The 19,080-nt window shown below is 54.2% G+C and overlaps 2 protein-coding genes and 1 long non-coding RNA gene across 3 annotated transcripts in view; 1 reads left to right on the top strand and 2 right to left on the bottom strand.

Annotated features, from left to right (window-relative positions):
* The window catches only part of Klf16 (Kruppel like factor 16), a 10,425-nt gene extending 10,087 nt beyond the window's left edge, over nucleotides 1-338 (bottom strand). The window contains exon 1 of the mRNA XM_029565436.1: nucleotides 1-338. This exon is cut by the window's left edge and continues 358 nt beyond it. Coding sequence (XP_029421296.1) covers nucleotides 1-111 — 111 coding nt within the window. The 5' untranslated portion in view covers nucleotides 112-338.
* Nucleotides 339-10,241: 9,903 nt separating this feature from the next.
* On the bottom strand, nucleotides 10,242-16,445 carry Abhd17a (abhydrolase domain containing 17A). Its single transcript, XM_008837136.3, has 5 exons — nucleotides 16,287-16,445; nucleotides 12,918-13,421; nucleotides 12,056-12,250; nucleotides 10,690-10,869; nucleotides 10,242-10,613 (listed from the first exon to the last, which is right to left on the bottom strand). Exons 2-5 carry the CDS (start codon nucleotides 13,247-13,249, stop codon nucleotides 10,388-10,390), a joined length of 933 nt encoding a protein of 310 aa, XP_008835358.1. The 5' UTR covers nucleotides 13,250-13,421; nucleotides 16,287-16,445; the 3' UTR covers nucleotides 10,242-10,387.
* A 159-nt stretch (nucleotides 16,446-16,604) lies between these two features.
* Nucleotides 16,605-18,757, top strand: LOC115071047. Its single transcript, XR_003850150.1, has 2 exons — nucleotides 16,605-16,711; nucleotides 18,481-18,757. It is a non-coding gene; the product is annotated as an uncharacterized LOC115071047 (long non-coding RNA).
* Nucleotides 18,758-19,080: the final 323 nt, after the last annotated feature.

Genomic DNA, 19,080 nt, shown 5'->3' with positions numbered 1-19,080 from the left:
GGGGCCCGCGCCCTCAGGACCGGCTCGCCCGCGGTGTACCACAGGCCCAGAGGAGATGGCCATGAGCACGTCGGCAGCGAAGTAATCCACGCACGCCACGGCCGCGGACATGCCGGGCAAGGGCGCGCGGGCGGCGGGATCGGTGGACGGGGGTGGAGCGGAGGAGGAGGTGGAGGAGAAGGAAGGAGCTGTGTCCGTCCGTCCGGCGGCGGCTGCTGGAGTGAGGGAGGAGGAGGAGCAGGAGCCGGTGGAGCAGGAGGAGGAGGAGGAGGAGGCGGCTCCGGGCGCGCCACCGCCACCCGCGCTCGTCCCCGCCCAGGCTGACGCGCCCTGACGCACCGGAGCCCGCCGGGGTGTCCACGACCCGCCCCTCCCCGAGGACGCCCCCTCGGGGCTCAATGGCCACGCCCCCTCCAGCCGCTCCTTCCACCACCCCGGAGGCGCGCGCATCCCCGGGTGGGCGGAGCTCATTTGGCGGTCGCGGACTACAGACACACAGTCTGGTGCACCCGGCGTTTGCACTGCTCCATCGCGCCCTCTCCATCCCTAGCACCCTTCCGTCGCGCCATTTCTACCCCCTGCACCTTTCCATCGCCTCCTGTCCACCCTGAGGGAACCTGTTCCCGCCTCAGTTAGCACGTGCGCCCCCCCCACCTCAGCTCTTCCTAGATCGCCCCCTCCCTAAAGTCATCAGAGGGAAGCCACGCCCACTGAGGGATACGCCTACTGGACCCACCCACCCGCTCCAGTCCGGGTTACCTCGCTTCCCACCCCAGAGAGAGCCACGCCTCCGCCGTGTGCGCGCTCCATCAGCTCCTCCCGGGCGCGCCCACTCCACTAGGCCGGGGCACGCGGACAACCCGGGACCGCCCCTCTCCAACTTCTTCCTCCCTCCCTCCCAGGCGCGCCACCGTTCGTGGTGGGGGGAGGGCTGGGATCCGCACGTGGCCGGGGTGAAGGGGGGTGCAGAAGCGCACGGCCCCGCCCCCAGGCCACGTGCGCAATCCTTCCCTCCCCCGCTTCCTCTTCTTTGCACCCGCTGGTGACCCAGCACTCTTGACTTCCCATCTCTGGGATACCCAGTGCGATTCCTGGCTTGGCGACCAGGTCTCCTGGCAGTAGAACTCGGGAAAATGGAGGAATTCTCCACCGGGTCTGGCCAAGCGAGCCTGTATCTTTCCTCTTCGTGCACCAGGTTCTCCATGGGCCACTGAGCCAGTAGATGGTGACCCAAGTGGGACAGAGCGAGGCTATAGTGGAAATTCTAGCTGGGAACAGCCACGCGAGACAGAGGACTCTCCTTATTACAGACACCCGGGGCCCTGAGCGTTGCTTCCCTTCCCCATGCTAGAGACTGGAGCAGGGAAACTCAGGCTAGCTGGTGAGGCGAAGGCAACTTCCATGGATGCTCCTTCCAAGTTGTGGAGTAAGGGCAGGGGTGTAGATGGCCAATATCCCCTAGAGGCACAGCTGCGGAGTGCACGGAAGTGGGCACCGGGACTCACGCCCCTTCCTAGCTCCCGCTCCGCGGCGCTGACCGTGCAGCTGCCCATACTGTCTCCAGGGGTCGAGGCGCCGAGGAGGGCAACCAGCTCCTTCAGTGATTCCCTCCACCAAGCACTGGGTCCTAGCTGTGGTCCCTCCCGGGGTGTTGTCTCTGCCTTGCCCACTAGCACCCCTAGCTGATTTAAGTTCAGCTCCTCCACCCTCAGACTTGCCATGATCCCTCATGACCTGTAGTGGCATCCTTTCTCCGTCAATGGGTGGGGACTGAGTCTTCTGGATTGAAACATTGGATTGCCTCTTACTGGACAGAAGAGAGGACAGGAAACACAAGTGCACCCCTGTACAGGAGTGCCCCTCTCCTAGCCGAAGGACACCCCAGGCTTGCCCTCACCACCACAAGCCCACCGCAGCCGTGGAAAAGCCCTAGCCAGAGCTTCTCTATGGTTCAAAGTGGGGAGGGTGGGTCACCTGGGCCCTCATGTGAATTTTGTATTCTGCCATCTTCACTCATGCACACATACCAGGGGAGAAAAGCACTAGAATTTATTTGTTTTGTTTTGTTTTAGTCTTTTTGAGACAGGGTCTCCCTGTAGTCCCAGCCTTGAATTCACAAGGATCTGCCTGCTTCTGCCTCCCCAGTGCTGGGACTAAAGGCATGCACCACCACACCCGGCATGTTTTGTTTTTAATATTTTATTATTTTTATTTTATGTGTATGCATGTATTGCCTGCATGTAGGTACGTCCACCCATGTCGTGCAGTGCCTGAGGACAGAAGAGACTGTCGGATCCCCTGGAACTGGAGTTACAGACAGTTGTTCGCTGCCATGTGGGTGCTGGGATTGGAACCCCAGTCTTCTGCAAGAACAGTGTTCTTAACCGCTGATCCATCTCTCCATCCCTCTAGCGGGTTATTTTTAGCATGAAGAGGAATCTAAAGTGCTTGACTCATCCCATTAATATTTATTGGGTCAGGGGTCATATATCCCAACTGCACTGTAAGGGCTTCTAGTCCCCATATCCCAGAGAAACCTAGGAAGAAGGGGTGAACAAATGTACTGTTGGGGTATGAGGACTCCCCATGACAGCTGTGATAGCCACCTGGGAAATGGAGCCATGTTTGAAGTCCCTCCTGCTACCCCACAGTGGTGAGAAGGGCATGTACCCTGACTAGGAAGTGCCAGTTTGTATACCCACTCTTGCTCCAAACCCCAGCCCCATGCAGGCCAGCCTGTCACTGTGTATGTAACCATAAGTCCACTGACTGGGATGGACTTAAGGGGCAGGCACCCCTCTTTATAGACAGAATAGTCACCCTGTGTGCTGGCACACACCTTTGCTCCCAGCACTGGACTCGGGAGGCAGAGACACTAACTTTACATGATAGGCCTTAATACAAATGACAGAATGTATAAATTCCCTATGGGAGGGTGCCAAAGAGGAAGGGGATATAAAGATGATTTTTTTATATGAAGGGCACAAATTTTTTTTTAAAAGACTAAAATAACTTTATTTGGGGTACAAAAAAAAAAAAGAGAGAGAGAGAGAGCATGGTGGCACAGGCCTTTAATCTCAGCATTCTGGAGGCAGAGGTAGGAGGATCTCTATGAGCTCAAGGCCAGCCTGATACATAGTAAGTTCCAGGCCAGCTAAGGCTACAAGGAGACCCTGTCTCAAAAAGACCAAAAAATAAATAAAATCAGATCAACCCCTAAAGAAGGTAACAGAAAATGAGTTATTGTATGTTTCTACTTTCTTCAACTGACCTTTGTGAAAATGAGAGAATTATAAATTGTTTTACTCTCTTGATTAAAAGGAGTGGTGGTGCACACCTTTAATCTAGCACTAGGAAGGCAGAGGCAGGTGGATCTCTGTGAGTTCAAGGCCAGCCTAGTCTACATAGTGAGTTACAGGTCAGCTGGGGCTACAGGGAGACCCTGTCTCAAAAAAAAAAAAAAAAAAAAAAAAAGATGAAATAGTAGTCAAGGTTGGAGTCCTGTGCAGACAGCTCAGTTTCAGTTTCTTACCTCTCCCGCCAGTCATGCACCCCTGGGGCTAAGGCACAGCCTGAGCCTGTACCCAAGGTGAAAGTTGTTTTGTTTGGCAACAGGATGGATCTAGGTGGGATGACTAGGCCTGAGCCACCATGGCTGACTCAAACTTTAGTTATGCATATATATATTTTTGTCAGGTTTTTAAATATTTTATTATTTTTATGTGTATGAGTGTATTGCCTGCATGTATTGCATGTATGTGAGTGCACCAGTGTCGTGCAATGCCAAACAGAGGTCAGAAGAGGGCGTCAGATTCCCCTGGAACTGGAGTTAAGGACGGTTCATAGCTGCCATGTGGGTGCTGGGAATCAAACTCGGGTTCTCTGCAAGAGCAGCCAGTGCTCTTAACTGCTGAGCCATCTCTCCAGCCCCAGTTGTTTTGTTTTTTGAGACTGGGTCTCCCTGTGGCCCCAGCTGGCCTGGAACTCACTATGTAGAGCAGGCAGGTCAGAGATTCACCTGCCTCTGCCTCCTGAGTGCTGGTATTAGAGGCCTGCTAGACCATGTGTGATTTATATAAACGCTTTATTACCAAGGCTCTCTAGCAAGAGGAACCATCAAAGCCAGGTGTGGTGGTGCACACAGACCTTTAATCCCAGCATTTGGGAGGCAGAGGAGGCTGATCTTTGTGAGTTTGAAGCCAGCCTGCTCTACATAGTGAGTTCTAGGCCATCTGGGGCTACAGGGAGACCCTGTCTCAAAAAGACAAAAAGAGGCTGGGGTGGTGGCTCACACCTTTAATCCCAGCACTTGGGAGGCAGAGGCAAGCAGATCTCTGTGAGTTCAAGACCAGCCTGGTCTACATAGTAAGTTCCGGGACAGCTGGGGCTACAGGGAGACCCTGTCTCAAAAAGACCAAAAAAAAAAAAAAAAGACTAAAAGGGGGCAGGGACCATCAAAGGGCTGTGACACTGTGGCACATGCCTTTAAGCCAACACCTAAGAGGCAGAAGCAGGCAGATCTCTTTGAAATCCAGGCAAGCCTACTCTACATAGTGAGTGCCAGGCCTGCTGAGACAACAGGAAAACTGTCTCAAAAAAGAAACAAAAAACTGGGACTAGGGTTATGGCTCAGTGGTAGAGCCCTCACTTAACATGCAGGATGCCCCTGGGTTCATCCCCAGCACCACATAAACCAGGCATAGAGGCACACACCTTTAATCCCAGCATTCAAGAGGCAGAGACAGGTGGAACTTTGTGAGATGGAGGCCAGTCTGGACTACATAGTCAGACCCAGTCTCGAAAACAAAAAAGTAGGGCGTGGTGGTACACACCTCTAATCCCAGCACTGGAGGGTTGTGGGGGAAGGCAGAGGCAGGCAGATCTTTGTGAGTTCTAGGTCAGCAAGGGTTACAGAGAGACCCTGTCTCAAAAAGAACAAAAAATAAAAAGTAAAAATCTGAGTCCCAGGGGGCAGTTGGCCACTTACAACCATCTCCAGTGGGTCCCTCTTGGCCCAAGGTATACAACATGCCCAAAGCATCTCATTGCCTGGGGGAAGGGAGATAGCTGTGTCCCAGAAGCCTGTCTCAGGTCAGAGGACACAGTCCATGCAAGAAAAAAACCAAACCCCAGGACAGCCATCATCTCTCTAATGTCCAGACTCTCAACTGTGCCTGGCTGTTGCCCACACAAATAGATGGACAGAGCTGTGGAGGCAGGGGAGTCCCACTAGCCAGGGAGGACAAAATGACCAGCCCACAGGTGCTGGGGCCAGAATGGAACAGCTTTGGAAGGGAGAAGTTGGGGTGGGCAGCCCACAGAATGTCCCTGTTTGACACAGGTGCATCTGTACCACCTGTGAAACTGTCCCCTCAGGTCTGGGTGCCACAACATGCCTAGGGCACCAGGTTACCTGGCTGGAAGTCAGCCAGATGTAGGGGACATAAGGTGACCCCAGAATTAGGCCATACACAGAGCTGGAGCAATGTTCTGCTTGGGTTTGAATAGCATGGCTGGAAAATTTACAAAATGGAGAACTAAATTTGTTCCTGATCCTGGATTGGGGAAAAGCCTGTCCACAGGTCACACTGAGGGGGAGGGAGATGTACTTCAGGGAGCACACCAAGGCCTCTGAGGGGGTGAAAAAGAGACTAGGGTAAAGAAGCTCCAGCAGGGTAAAACGAGGAGCCTCAGGCAGATGTCCCAGGCATGAGGTCATCTGGTTGGCTGCGGACTCCAGGGCCCAGCCATGCTCTATGCAGTGTAAAATGGGCAGGTGTGCACACACACTGTAGACTCCTGAGTGCTGCAGACAGGAGGTGAGTTCACACCATAGGTGTGAAACTAAGATATATAGAACACCAGGTGAGTGTCGGGCTGTGGAGCAAGGGGCAGGTCACAGTTCTCAGTGTCATAGTATTGAGCATACCCTCAGGCCCTTGTTGGGGGGATATATTCTAGGCTGTCACTCTACCCTAAGCCACGCCCCCATCCACTGCTGGGGGATTCTAGGCCACTATACCCAGGATCCACATGCCCCATATGCTGGATAGCTTTAGTGTCAACTTGACACACCTGGGTTGAGGGAGCCTCAGTTGGGGAATTTCCTGTATTGGACTGGCCTGTGGCCATGTCTGAGGGGCATCTTCTTGATGAGTGATGTGGGAGGGCCCAGCCCACTGTGGGTGGTGCCACCCCTGGGCATGTGGGCCTGTGTTGCATAAGAAAGCAGGCTGAGCAGGGGCCAGGGGAGCAAGCTAGTAAGCAGTGTTCCTCCATGGTCTGTGCTTTAGCTCCTGCCCCGAGTTCCTACCTTGGGCTCCCTGATGAACTGTGACCCGGGAGATGTAAGATAAATAAACCCTTTCCTCCCCAAGTTGGTAGTGGTCAGAATGTTTTGTCACAGCGATGAAGAACAAACTAGAACACCTCAGTTCCTACTGGGGGATTCTAGGCTTTCACTCTACCTCTGAGCCACACCCCAGCCCCTCACTGGGGGACTCTAGCTGTCACTCTACCCTTGAGTTGCACCCCAGGCTGCTCACTGGGGTTTCTAGGGAGGCGCTACCAGAGCCACACACCTCTAGCCCCTCATCTGACTGACGTTCCTAAGAAAAAAGAAAGTACCCAAGGATTGAGGGGAGACAGGACCTGTGGACAGTAAGTGCTTTGAGAAGAGGTGCCTATATCCTGGGACGATGACTGAGAAGAGGCCCTGTCTGACAGAGATGAACACAGCACTCCATCTTGCGGTGGCACAGGCTTCTCACTGCACCTATTTCAGGAGGTTGAGGCAAGTGGACTCCAAGTTCCAGGCCAGCCTGAGTCATTTCCGGAGATCTTGCTGAAACTAAAATAAAAGGGCCCAGCTGTAAAAGAACCTCAAAGCTCCAGGCACTAGCTCTAATCCCTAAAGGATGGGTGAGATGGTCCTCTGCAAGATTTTCCAGTGGCTTCATCGCTGAGCCATCTCTCCAGTCCAATAATTTCCTTCATATGTAAAGTTCTCCAAGAAAACAATAAAGTGGGTAAAAGATGAGAACAGGAGCCTGGAGTGATGGCACACACCTTCGATTCCAGTACTTGGAAGGCAGAGGCAGGCAGATCTCTATGAGTTCAACGTCAGCCTGGTCTACAAATGAGTTCCAGGCCAGCTGTGGCTACAGGAAGACCGTCTCAAAAAGACCAAAAAAAAAAAAGGGTGGGAGGACAAAAAGACCCAGGAAATACAAGTGACTTTTACTTTGCTTTTTCTTTTAAAAAAAATTGGGGGGCTGGAGAGATGGCTCAGCAGTTAAGAACATTGTTCTTGCAGAAGACCTGGGTTCGAATCCCAGCACCCACATGGCAGCTAACAACTGTCCGTAATTCTAGTTCAGTTCCAGGGGAACCTACATGCAGGGAACCTCAATGCTCATACACATAATTATTTTTATTTTATTTGTAAGTGTATTACTTGCATATATGTAAGTGCACTCATGTTGTGCAATTCCCACGGAGGACAAAAAAGGCTGTCGGGTCCCCTGGGACTGGAGTTATGGACAGTTGTTAACTGCCATGTGGGTGCTGGTATTCAAACCTGGGTCCTTTGCAAGAACAACCAGTGTTCTTAACTGCTGAGCCATCTCTTAGCCCCTATCCTTTCTCTTTTTTTAAAGACAGGGTCTCCCTGTAGCCCCAGCTGCCTTGGAACTCACTATACAGACAAGGCTGACCTTGATCTCACAGAGATCTACCTCCCTCTGTCTCCCAAGTGCTGGGATCAAAGGTGTGCAACACCACACCCTGACTTATTTTTATGTGTATGAGTGTTTGCCTGCATGTATATAAGTGCACCGTGCATATAATGCTCCTTCAGGCCAGAAGAGGGCGTCAGATCCCCTGGAACTGAAGTTACATAGGGTTGTGAGCCATGTGGGTGCTGGAAACCAAACCCAGGTCCTTTGCGAGATCAGTCAATGCTCTTAACTACTGTACCATCTGTCCAAACTACAAATAACCTTTTTTTGTTTTTGTGCTAGCCTGGAACTCATTATGTAGACCAGGCTGTCCTTGATCTCACAGAGATCCACCTCTGCCTTTCAAGTGCTAGGATCAAAGGCATGGGCCACCATGCCCAACTCCACAAATTAGTTTGTTTTTTTTTTTTTTTTTTTTCGGTCTTTTTGAGACAGGGTCTCCCTGTAGCTCCAGCTGTCCTGGAACTCACTATGTAGATCAGGCTGGCCTCAAACTCACAGAGATCTGCCTGCCTCTGCCTCTGCCTCCTGAGTGCTGGGATTAAAGGCTAACAGCGTGCGCCACCACGCCCAGCCTCACTTTTCCAATTTTAAAATGATTATCAATAGGAGACCCTGTCTCAAAAAGACCAGGAAAAAAAAAAAAAAAGCTGTAGAGGCTGACAAGACGGTTCAGTGGGTAAAGGTGCTTGCTGTCAAGCCATATGGTGGGAGAACTGACTCCAAAGTGTGTATGCTGACTCTAGTCTGTCATGCCAACAGTGAAGAGGCTAAGGCTGTAGTCAGTTCCAGACTAAGCTCAGCCAAAGAGAACCTGTCTCAAAAACCAAAAAAAGGCTGAGCATTCCCAACATTCCAGAGACAGAGGTAGGTGGGTCTCTGTGAGTTCAAGGACAGCCTGATCTACATAAAGAGTTCCAGGTCATCTGAGGCTACAGAGACCCTGTCTCAAAAGAAAACAAACCCCAAAAGCTCCCCAAAATCCAAAACCAACCAACACAACAACAACAAAAAAACACAAAGGCTGAGGCTGAGTGGGTAAAGTACTTGCCTAGCATGCACCAGGCCCTGGGTTCATCCCCAGCACTGCATAAGTCAGGTGTGATGGTAGACACCTGTCATTCCAGCAAGGAGGTGCAGGCAGGTGGATCAGCTATAGACCCTGTCTCAAAATAAAAAGAGGACTGGGCCTATGGCTCAGTGGGTGGAGTACTGGCCCAGCATACTGAAGTCCTGAGCTCTCTGATCAGCACAAAGCAAACCCAGATAACCAAACATCTGTTTCCAACACAGAGAAACTGGCTGACTGGGCCTGGGGAAGAGGAAGACTAGAGGATGTAGACCCAGAGATCCACCTGCCTTAGCAACCCGAGTGTTGTGATTTAAAGGTGTGCACCACCACACCAGCTCCTTTTGATTTTGTGTCTTTTTGAGATGGGTTTCCTTGTAGCCCCAGCTGTCCTGGAACTCACTATGTAGACCAGGCTGGCCTTGAACTCACAAAGACCCGCCTGCCTCTGCCTTCCAAGTGCTGGGATTAAATGCGTAAATTACTACACCACACTTCCTTTGATTTTTTGAGACAGGTATCTGCAACCCAGGCCGGCATGGAATTCGTGGCAATACTCCTGCCCCCATCTCTTGAGTGCTAGGATGACAGGCTGGGCCACCAGGCTGGTCTTCCTTATTGTATTGGTGGAAACATTTTGTGCCACTGTATGCAGCAGCTTTGACTCACTGCACAGAGCTCAGTGTGGAGTCCAGCACTGGGACCAAGGGCGCTCTAATGGCGCCAAGCGTGGAACTTTAGGGCTTGGCCGGACGGAGCGCTGGGCAAGGGGACAGGCGGAGACAGGGAGGAAGAAACCCTGCGGTGGGGCTGGGGAGGAAGGCAGATACGATGGGAAGCAAGCCGGGCTGGGAAGAAGCTCCAGCATATGCAGATGGAAAGGGAGTCAGAGCGACCTGCACTCACGTTATTTCCGCCCGCTTGGTGGGGGGGAGACACAGCCACACCCCAGTATCTTCCCTCTGCCCCCAAAGGTACCACTGGCCACTTTTAAAGGGCCCTCAGGCTGAGACCAGAAAAGGGCAGCACAGGATGACAGGCCCTTCTCCACCCCAGGGTCAAAGGGAGGGCACCTTGTCCTGACTGCAGGGCACACTGTCCCGGGAGGCTCATGGGGGGGCGGGGGCACAGGAGCTTCCTGCTTTTTATGGGGCAGCCTCAGTTTCCCCGTTCAAACAGTGGGCAGCCAAGCCAGTGTTCTTGGGTCTATCCAGCCCAGCACCTGGGGTGGAGTCCACAGTCCAAGCTCCCGCAGAGCAGTCTGTGCCCACCAGGCACAAGGCACATGCCCCCCAGACCCGCCCTGGAGTCGGGGTGCAACCCCTGTTGGGGAGATCCTGAGGTCTTCCTCCACTCACAAACCCCATACGCAGCAGGTGCAGGCTGGGCAGGGCTCCCCCAGGCCCCAGGAGGACGCACCCGAGGCAGCCAGGGTAACTAAAATCTTAAACCTTTAATGCGTTCCCTCTCTTTCCTTCTCTTGGCTTCCCCGAGGAGGAGAGGGGTCACTGCAGCCTGGTCGGTCCAGCTGGGAGGGTCCTGGCTCGGGGTCACATGCAGCCCCCGCTGAGGTTCAGGCCTAAGCGCGCTGGCTGGGCAGCTCCTGGGAGATGAAGTGGCGCAGGCGCTCCAGGTACTGGCTGTACAGTTCAATGTCGTTGTGCCCGGCGCCCTCCACCCACAGTGGCTCCACGGCCTTTGGACAGCGCTCGTACAGCGCCAGCCCGTGGGAGAAGTCGATCACCTCGTCTTCCGTGCCGTGGATGATGAGTACCGGAGACGAGATCTTGGACACCTTCTCAATGCTATGGGAGAGGAGTGTGAAGTCTGGCCCCGCCCTCCAGGCCCAGGCCCCGCCCCAGGCCCCCGCCCCATACTCACTTGGGGAAAGCATCAAAGCAGTAGGTTTTCTTGGTATCTGGGAAGGCCACGCGCATGCCCGAGGTGAGTGGCGAGTGCAGGACCACGGCTGCGCACTCGTAGCGTGAGGCCAGATCCACCGTGGGCACCGTGCCGATGCTCTGGCCATACAGGATGATGCTGTCCGGGCTGATGCCATACCTGGCAGACAGCAGAGCCAGGGTCAACAGCCCCAGGGTAACCTAGCTCCAACCACACACAGCACAGCTAGGGTGATGGGTGCCGAAGCCAGGCGGGCTTCCTCAGGATCAAAAATTCCCTTCCTTCCAGCCCTGCCTCCCCACCCCTTTGGGACTCGGGGAATTTAGGAAGCTGTGTCCCTAGATGTGTGGATGTATCAGCCCAGTTTGAGCTCCCCTGAGTCCCTTGTGCCCAATTAAAGTTTCAGCACAACAGGCTAAGGCTGGTATGTAGTTGTAGGAGTCCTGGGAGCCTGCCCAGCTCCCATACCTCCCTCCGAACCCAGCAGATCAGTGAGGTTCCTGGCACCCCTGTGCTGGTTCCCACCAGCAGGGGTTAGACCACCCTGTACTGAGCCACTTGTACTGCTTCTGACCCCTGGCTAAGATCCACCAGCTCTACCTGGGCCTGCCTGGCGATGCAGCCCCTACTGCAGCCACTCAGCACCATTCCCAGTTCAGCTGAGATTTGACTATCACAGGGGAACCCAGACCTCTTCCCTCCTCCTCTCCAGACTCTCAGGCCTGTGGCCCATTCTCCCACTTCTCCTCTCAGCTGTGCGGAGGGGGGACAGTGCGGTGGGCAGGACAGATGGACAGAGCTCAGAACCCACAGCACACAACCAAGTGACTCTGCAGGACCCTGACAGTATGGACAAGAGGGGGTAAACAGGAGGCAGGGTGTTCAGCCAGGTCCCCAGTGCCAGCACCAGTGGGGCCAGGGGACCCAGTGCCCTGGGCTGCACAGAGCTGCCTGGAGCATCTCCAAGGCAACCAGGGTCCCCACCTCCCCAGGGCTGTCAACTTCCCAGTGCCATACTAAGGCTCTGATGGGAGCAGGAGGGGCTGTCTCCAGGACAAAGGGTGGACAGGACAGCCTCTTCACCTTAAGGAGCCAGTGCAAGGCACAAATGGGGTGGCTCAGAATCTGGATGATCAGGAAGGCAGGGTGTGGGCAGAGTGGCCTCCAGGCTAAGGTCTTGAGTGCAGACTGGGCACCCAGACCCATTGACCCCAGCCAACCTGGACATCAAGCTGCTGACAGAAGCCTTAGGCCCAGATGAAAGTCCTTCAGCCCCTGCCCCAGAGCAAGCAGAGAGGACTGCAGAGTCCCAGCATCCCTGGCCCTCAGCTCCCAGGGCTGTCACCTGGTACGCAGGGCCTGCCAGGCTGCATCAATGTCTGCGTAGAGGTTCTTCTCCGAGGGCCGACCCGAGCTGATGCCATAGCCAGAATAGTCATAGGAGAAGATGTTGCAGCCGATGCGTGTGCCCAGGCCCACATAGAAGCTGCACATCTGGCCCAGGTCCACCGCATTACCGTGTGAGAAGAGCACCGTGTACCTGGGGTGCAGTTCAGGGGCAGGGATACAGGCTGACTGTCCACTCCCCAGCTAGTAGCTCTTATTGCCTCAGCCCCTGGAATGGCCCAGCTCCATCTCTAGGCTCCCATAGGGAAGGGTGTGTTGGCTGCAAACCCAGGCCAGACAGCCCTGTGCCCCAGGGGTATGGTCAGCAGGAAGGTCTTAGTTTCCTATCTGAAGGGGACACCAGGATAGACGGAGGTGGACCTATAGTCTGGCTCTAATTGCAGCAACCACTGCATCTGGCAACACTCCCACTGGTCCTAGGAACCACCAAGCAAGACCATCTACTGCTAGGGACAGCTGTTCCCCATCCCTGGCCCTCAGCAAATGCGTAAGATCCATCCTGTTACCAGTCTATCTATAGCCATATCATGGGGCCTACAACCAAACAAGGGCCTGTGCTAGGTCAAGGCCCAGGCTAGCTCTGTGGAGGAGGTGACTTCCAGTTTGCCCTTTGGACTCCAGTCAACACTTGGGAAGTCTGGTGGAGACCTGGAGACCAGGGTGGGGTAGTGACTAAGGTGCTGCATAGCCTATTCTAGAGTCTGCCCTAGGGTTTCCTGTCCTCTGGGAGGGAGGGCAGTGTGGCACCCATCCACCCCTGCCCTGACCCCTGGGGTCCCCGTGGCCACGCCCCGGCTCACCTGGCCCCGGGCACGCAGCGCACATACATGCAAGCAATGCGGTTACCGCGTGCGCTCTTGGTCAAGAAGACTTCGATGGTGTCCAGCTCGCGCTGACCGTACTGGAAGTCAGCGCGTTCTGTCAGATGGATCTTCCAGCGCCCTGGGGTGGCCGCTGAGGTCCGCGGGGGTCCCGAGGGGGCGGCGCCGGCCCCGCCAGATCCTGGCTCAGGTTCGGGTACCAGCGAATAGGTTGACTCGGGAGGCAGGAAGGCGAGCTTGGCGGCGATGCGGCCAGGGCAGGGCGGGCAGCAAAAGAGGCAGCAGAGCTCACTCACCGACAGGCCGTTCATGGCGGGCGCCGGGCCCGCGCAGGGCTAGGGGTGGGGGGGCTGGGATGCTCCAAGGCTCGTGGGCCGCACACCTCAGCCCCGTTAGGAAGCCGCGGCCCGGCCCCATCGCGGTCCAACGCCAGTCCCCAGGAGCCTGGCAGCCACAGGGCTCCATGTGGTGCAGTGGGGAACCCTGCGGGGGGGGGGGGCGGTCACGAACATGTGGGTTTCCTGCAGGGTCAGTGGGAAACCCTGTGGGGGACACCAGAATGGGGGTTCCCTGCAAGGTACCTAGACAGAGAGGGAGGCTGTCCCCACATCCATGGTCTATGGTAGTTCTCTAGGCTGGCCCACAGGCCAGGTCCACCCCGCACAACAGGAAAGAGTCCCAACACCCCTCTTCAGCCTCTTATCCCCAATTCCTGCCATGTATGCCCTACCCAGCCCTCAACAGCACCCATCTCTCACCCCCAGATCTCTACAGGGACCCTTCTTCCTGCATTCTTCAAGGTCCTCTCAGCCAGGGGCAGGTAACTCAGGAAGCCCTAGGTGTGGAACTAAAGTGACCCAAAGGCTCCCAGGCTCCCACACAGAGGTACAAGGATCACAGGGTCTTGTACCCTTCTTGTCTACCCTTCTTGTAGAAAGAAGCCAGGGGAGGAAGCAGACACAAAGGCCAGGAACAAAGGCCAGATGCATATCAGACTCAGGGCCCCACTGGCTAAGACAAGCTCCCACCTGTGTTTAGGGCCCTGCCAATGTCATGAGGTCAGGAAATGTGTTCAACTGACATGGACTGGGTGGCCAGAGCCACATGCCCTGTCTACCAAGCTGCCCAATGGACAAAGACCATTCCAGAAAAGCCACTGATGAGGCCTACCCTCACCACCCTGTGGGAGGGCAGCAACATGCACACCTTGGTTTCCCCAGGACACCCATACACACCGATGCTGGGTCACAGCATGTTAAAACCATGGGGCCAGAGGGACACGTGGCATGCTAGCAACTGTGAGCCCATGGATTGGGGAGAGCTATGTCCAGGTCATAGCGATTCAAGGGACAGGGAAAGGCACTGTGACAACCAGGGCAGGTATAAAGATGATAAGGAGTCCCTAATCCTAGGTGGCAGCTCTCAGGTGGAAGGGAGCCTGTCCCCAAGGGACACAGGCCATGTCTGGGGACCTGTAGCTGTCATAACTGGGTATGTACCTGGTATGGAGTGGGTGGAGGCCAGGGATTCTACCTAGTACTCTGCACTGCAAGACCCAGAATGGCCCCACCAGAGAATAACCCTACCCCAAGTGTCCACAATGTCAAAAGTCAGCTTCACATACGCTCAGGACTCACACACCTGATTCCGGAGGACTTGGGGCGGGGGTTCTGCAGTCTAGGAGGAAAAAAGTTCTTGGCCACCTGAAGATAATAAGGTAGGACAAGGCCCCACTACCAAAGCCATAAAAAAGGCTGTCATCACTGACAACTCCTCTGCCCTCCAGTCCCTTCCCAGGAATCCCTAGACTGGCTGGCTCCACCCACTAACCCCAGCTTCACCTTTTCCCTACTGTACTCCAGCCTTCCTGTCTGACTCTCACCCCAGACACCTTCATCCCTCACCTGGAAGGTCCCCCCAACTACCCTGAGACCCTTTTCTGCAGCACACACTGGAGGCCCTACCTCCCTTTTGGGGGTGTCCTCACTCTCCCTAGCCACAGCCTATCAGGTATACAGATGGGCTCAGCCAACCTCCTGGGTCTCATCTTGCAGTGGGTTTAGCAGACAAGACACACAGCCCCCTTGCAAGTAGGGGGTTTCAGTTTCCCTCCTGAATCGGCCAGTGCTTTATGTCAGCTGCCTCTGCGAATTCTAGATACATATGCAGCATACCTTTCTACATTTAACCACACAGGAAGGATCCCTAAGTGCCTGCTTTCATTCAATGACTGTTTGCTGAGTGGCCAGAGGTAAAGATTAAGTCACAGGGAAAAAAGATGTAAGCCATCCTGGATCTGCCATCGTTAACAGGGAAGGGACATACAGCACATTGGACCTTATGTCACAGATGATCTGAGTGGCACATAAGACAATGTCATTCCCAGCACCTAGAAACCCAAGTACCATCACCACAACCAAGAACCAGGCCCTGGGTTTAAAAATCAACCAGGCTACTGTAAAGGCTCTTGGACAACCTACATGACTGCTTTGGAGGTTAAGTCTACCCCAGCCAGTTACAGGGGGGAGGGAACCAGCTTAGAGGAAGCACAGGCTGAGGTCAAAGAAAGTAGCCAGAGGGGTGTGATGGCACAGGCCTTTAACCCTAGCACTTAGGAGGCAGAGGCAGGTAGATTTCTCTTGAGTTCAAGGCCATCCTGGGCTACGTAGTGAGTTCCAGAAGAGCTGGGGCTAGAGAAACCCTGTCACAAAACACACACACACACACACACACACACACACACACACACACCCCAAAGAGCCAGGAGAAGGGCCAAAGAGAGGGCTCAGCAAGTAAAGGTGCTTCCTACCAAGCTTAACATCCTGAGTTCGATCCCAGGGACCCAATGGTGAAAGCAGAGAAGTGACTACAGCAAGCTGTGCGTACAAGCGCGGGCGCGCACGCACACACTAAACGTAAAAAGGAAAGTAGCCAGTTAACAGGATGAGACAAGTAACAGGATGGGACAAGTATCAGTGTTCCTCATAAACCTCTGGATGTGGCAGAGGTTTGGGGATAACTGCGGCTGCCAGCTAAGGCAGCGCAAGCAAGAAAAGGGGGCAAGGGCCAGGTCAGGCTGCACCTTCCCCTGCAGAGTGCGGGGAGCCGCGAAGCGCTGCTGGAGTCCCAGCTGGCCCGAGCCGCCTGCGGATGTGGGAGCCGGGATGATGGAGGGGAGGCTCTGTGGCGGCGGGGCCCGGAGCGCGGCCAGGTTCGCCAGGTCCTCCCGGAACGGAGTGATCGCCCGGGATAGCAGCACGGAGCTGGGCCGCAGGACCGTAGTGCCGCCCGCTGCCGCCCCGAGGAGCAGGGCCCTCGACCCGGATCCCGGCCCCGGCGCGCACTCACCGCTGCCCGCGCCCGCAGGCCCCCGGGCCGTGGTCCATGGCTCCAGGCCGCCCGCCCGCCCGTCCGTCTGTCCCTCAGGACCCCGGCCCAGCGGCCTGAAACACCGCTGCAACCGCAGCTACCCCGCGGGTGGAAGTGAGCCTCTCTCCTAACACCGCCCCGGAAATGACGAAGAGAGGTTGCTAGTACAAAGGGGCAGCCAGAGACTTGGGGGCGGGGCCTGGGCTGGTGGGAAGCGAATTCTGAGTTGGTGAAAGGGAGGGGCCGGGGTGAGGAGTGGCCTGGTCTGGGGCGGGGCCTCTGCGAGACCGGGCCTAGACCAAGAGACTGGGACACCGCTGGGGACGGGGTCTCTAGGAGGCGGGGTTTGGACAGAGGGCGTACCATGGGCTGGGGACCGAGCCTCTGTGAGGCGAAACACGGATGTACGGGAGTAGACTAGGGGCGGAGCCTCGGCGAGGCAGGGCCTGGGCAGAGGGAGGGGCTGGGGTGGGGCGGGGCCACGGGTGAAGAGACATTGGTTCTGGGGTCCGAGCAACAGGAGAAGCTGGGTCAGGAGCCCGGCCACCTGGGAAGAGAAGGATTATGGGGGGTGGGGGCTCTTCTGGGGGCGGAGCCATGGTTGCACTAGATTCAGCGTTCTAGTTTGGTGCCTAGAATGAGCGCAGGGCAGGGTTAAAGCGCAGCAGGATTGTAAGGGGTCTGGGCCTCTGGGGTTTAATTGGCCTAGGGGCAGGTTCTAATGTGCAGGCCGGACTTGGGTTGGGGGCAGGGTAAAGCTGAGAGCATTGGTCTGGAATCAAAGCCTGGTCTGATAAGGGACCAAGGCTGGACAGGAGCAGTTTGGTCTAGGGATGGGGCCTAAAATAGGCAGAATCTAGTTAAGTGGGCAGGGTCTGCACTCCCAGTTGATTTTTTCAAATGAGACTCCTCAATTTTTTTTTTCCAACTGCGCTTGCCCCATGTCTCTCCGTGGGATTTTTTAATTACATGTATTCATTTGTGTGTATGTAGTGGACATTGCTGTACCACTGTGCATGTAAGGAGGTCAGAAAACAAGTAGTCAGTTATTCTTTTCACCATGTGGATGCCCATGATTGAACTCAGGTCGTCAGGAATGGAGGCAAGCCTCTGTACACACTCACCAGGCTCACCAGCCCTAATTTTTTTGTTTTTGAGACAAGATCCTATTCTGTAGCCAAGATTGACCTAGAACTCCCTATGTACCAAGCCTGGCCCTCCAATTCACAGCAATCCTTCCTGCCTCAGCCACCAAATTATTAGAACAGACATGATCCAGTATTTCCAGCTGAGTGAAATTATTTGGTGGGGGGGTGTGGGGACAGCCTGTCATATGACCCAGGCTGACACTGAACTCCTTGATCCTCTTGCCTCAGCTTCCTGAGTGCTGGCATTATGGGTGTGCAGCATCACACACAACTTTATATTTAATGCCCTATAAAAATATATCATGGGGTCAGGCATGGTGGCACACACCTTTAATCCCAGCACTCAGGAGGCAGAGGAGGCGGATCTCTGTGAGTTCGAGGCCAACCTGGTCTACAAAGTGAGTTCCAGGTCAGTTTGGGCTGTCTCAAAAAAAAAAAAAAAAAAAAAAAAAAAAAAAAAAAAAAAAATATATATTTAATTTTAATTATATAATTTTAAGAAAATATATATACATATATATATATGTATATATATATATATAATTTCATGGGACTGGAGAGCTAGTAGATCACAACCATCTGTGACTCTCCTTCTAGGGATCTTATGCCCTCTTCTGGCCTATGAGGGCATTGCACACACATGATGGACTTGCATACATGCAAGGAAAAATACTCCTATTCATAAAAATAAATTTTAAAAATGTTTTAAATGTATCATACATTAGGACAGAGAGATGGCTCAGTGGGAAAGCCTGAGGACCTGAGTTCAAACCGTGGAGCCAACATATTAGAAGGAGAAAAGAGAATCTCAGAAGCTGTCCTCTAACTTCCTCTTGTGTAGGAATATCTTCAATGATGAGCCACTCCATCTTGAAGGAAAATTCATTAAGACATGAGAACTAAGACCCAGGATATTCATGGGGACTGGACTCCCCATCCTGCAAGAACTAGAGGTTAAGCTCAGGAAACAACAGCTTCAGGAAGCCCCTGAAACTAAACAGGTCACCAGGCCCCTCTCTCCCCAGGTGATTGGAAGACCTAAGGACTGCTGAGGGCCACTCTCAAACCATAGCTGCCTGGAAGAGGCTCAGATCAACTGAGCTACCTGGAAGGGACACAGAGACACATTCCAACCCTGTGTATGCAGACCCTGGAGTGAGCTCCCGGTTTCCTGAGGTATCACTCATGCCAGAGTGAGCTTTGGGAAGATTCAGTTGTCTGTGAGACATTTCTGCTCCTGCAAGTAACTCACCTAGACTCCTGTAAGGAACCCCAATAAATTCATTGGTTTAACAAGCTGGACTTGGGTGGTATCCTTACTTTGGTCTCTTGTTAGTTCCCTAACTGGGGTGAATAAACCTGTGCTGCTGTCTCCCTAGGAATATTCTCAAAAAACTCCACTAACATACTTGTGGATACACATAGACACTAAATAAATATAAATAACTAAATAACTAATAAACTAATGGAGACCAGCAAGATGCCTTAGTGGGTAAAAGCACCTGTCACCAAGCCCCATAATGACTTGAGATCGGTCTCCCAAACTGGGATCCAGGAAGGACAAAACAACTCCCCCCAAAACGTCTTGAACACACACACACACAGACACAGACACACACACACAC

The sequence above is a fragment of the Nannospalax galili genome, unplaced genomic scaffold, assembly GCF_000622305.1.
Source record: "Nannospalax galili isolate Female #2095 unplaced genomic scaffold, S.galili_v1.0 scaffold77, whole genome shotgun sequence".
Taxonomy (NCBI): domain Eukaryota; kingdom Metazoa; phylum Chordata; class Mammalia; order Rodentia; family Spalacidae; genus Nannospalax; species Nannospalax galili.
Note: the sequence above shows the minus strand (reverse complement) of the source record. Positions and strands in the feature narration are given on the sequence as shown.

Bases quoted from the DNA above. Each gene is read 5' to 3' on its own strand.
- Abhd17a (XM_008837136.3), bottom strand. From the start codon at position 13,249: ATGAACGGCCTGTCGGTGAGTGAGCTCTGCTGCCTCTTTTGCTGCCCG. The intron at 12,251-12,917 runs GTGAGCCGGGGC...ACTGCACCCCAG, and splicing joins CGCTGCGTGCCCGGGGCCAG to GTACACGGTGCTCTTCTCAC. The intron at 10,870-12,055 runs GTGACAGCCCTG...GCTGTCTGCCAG, and splicing joins TGGCAGGCCCTGCGTACCAG to GTATGGCATCAGCCCGGACA.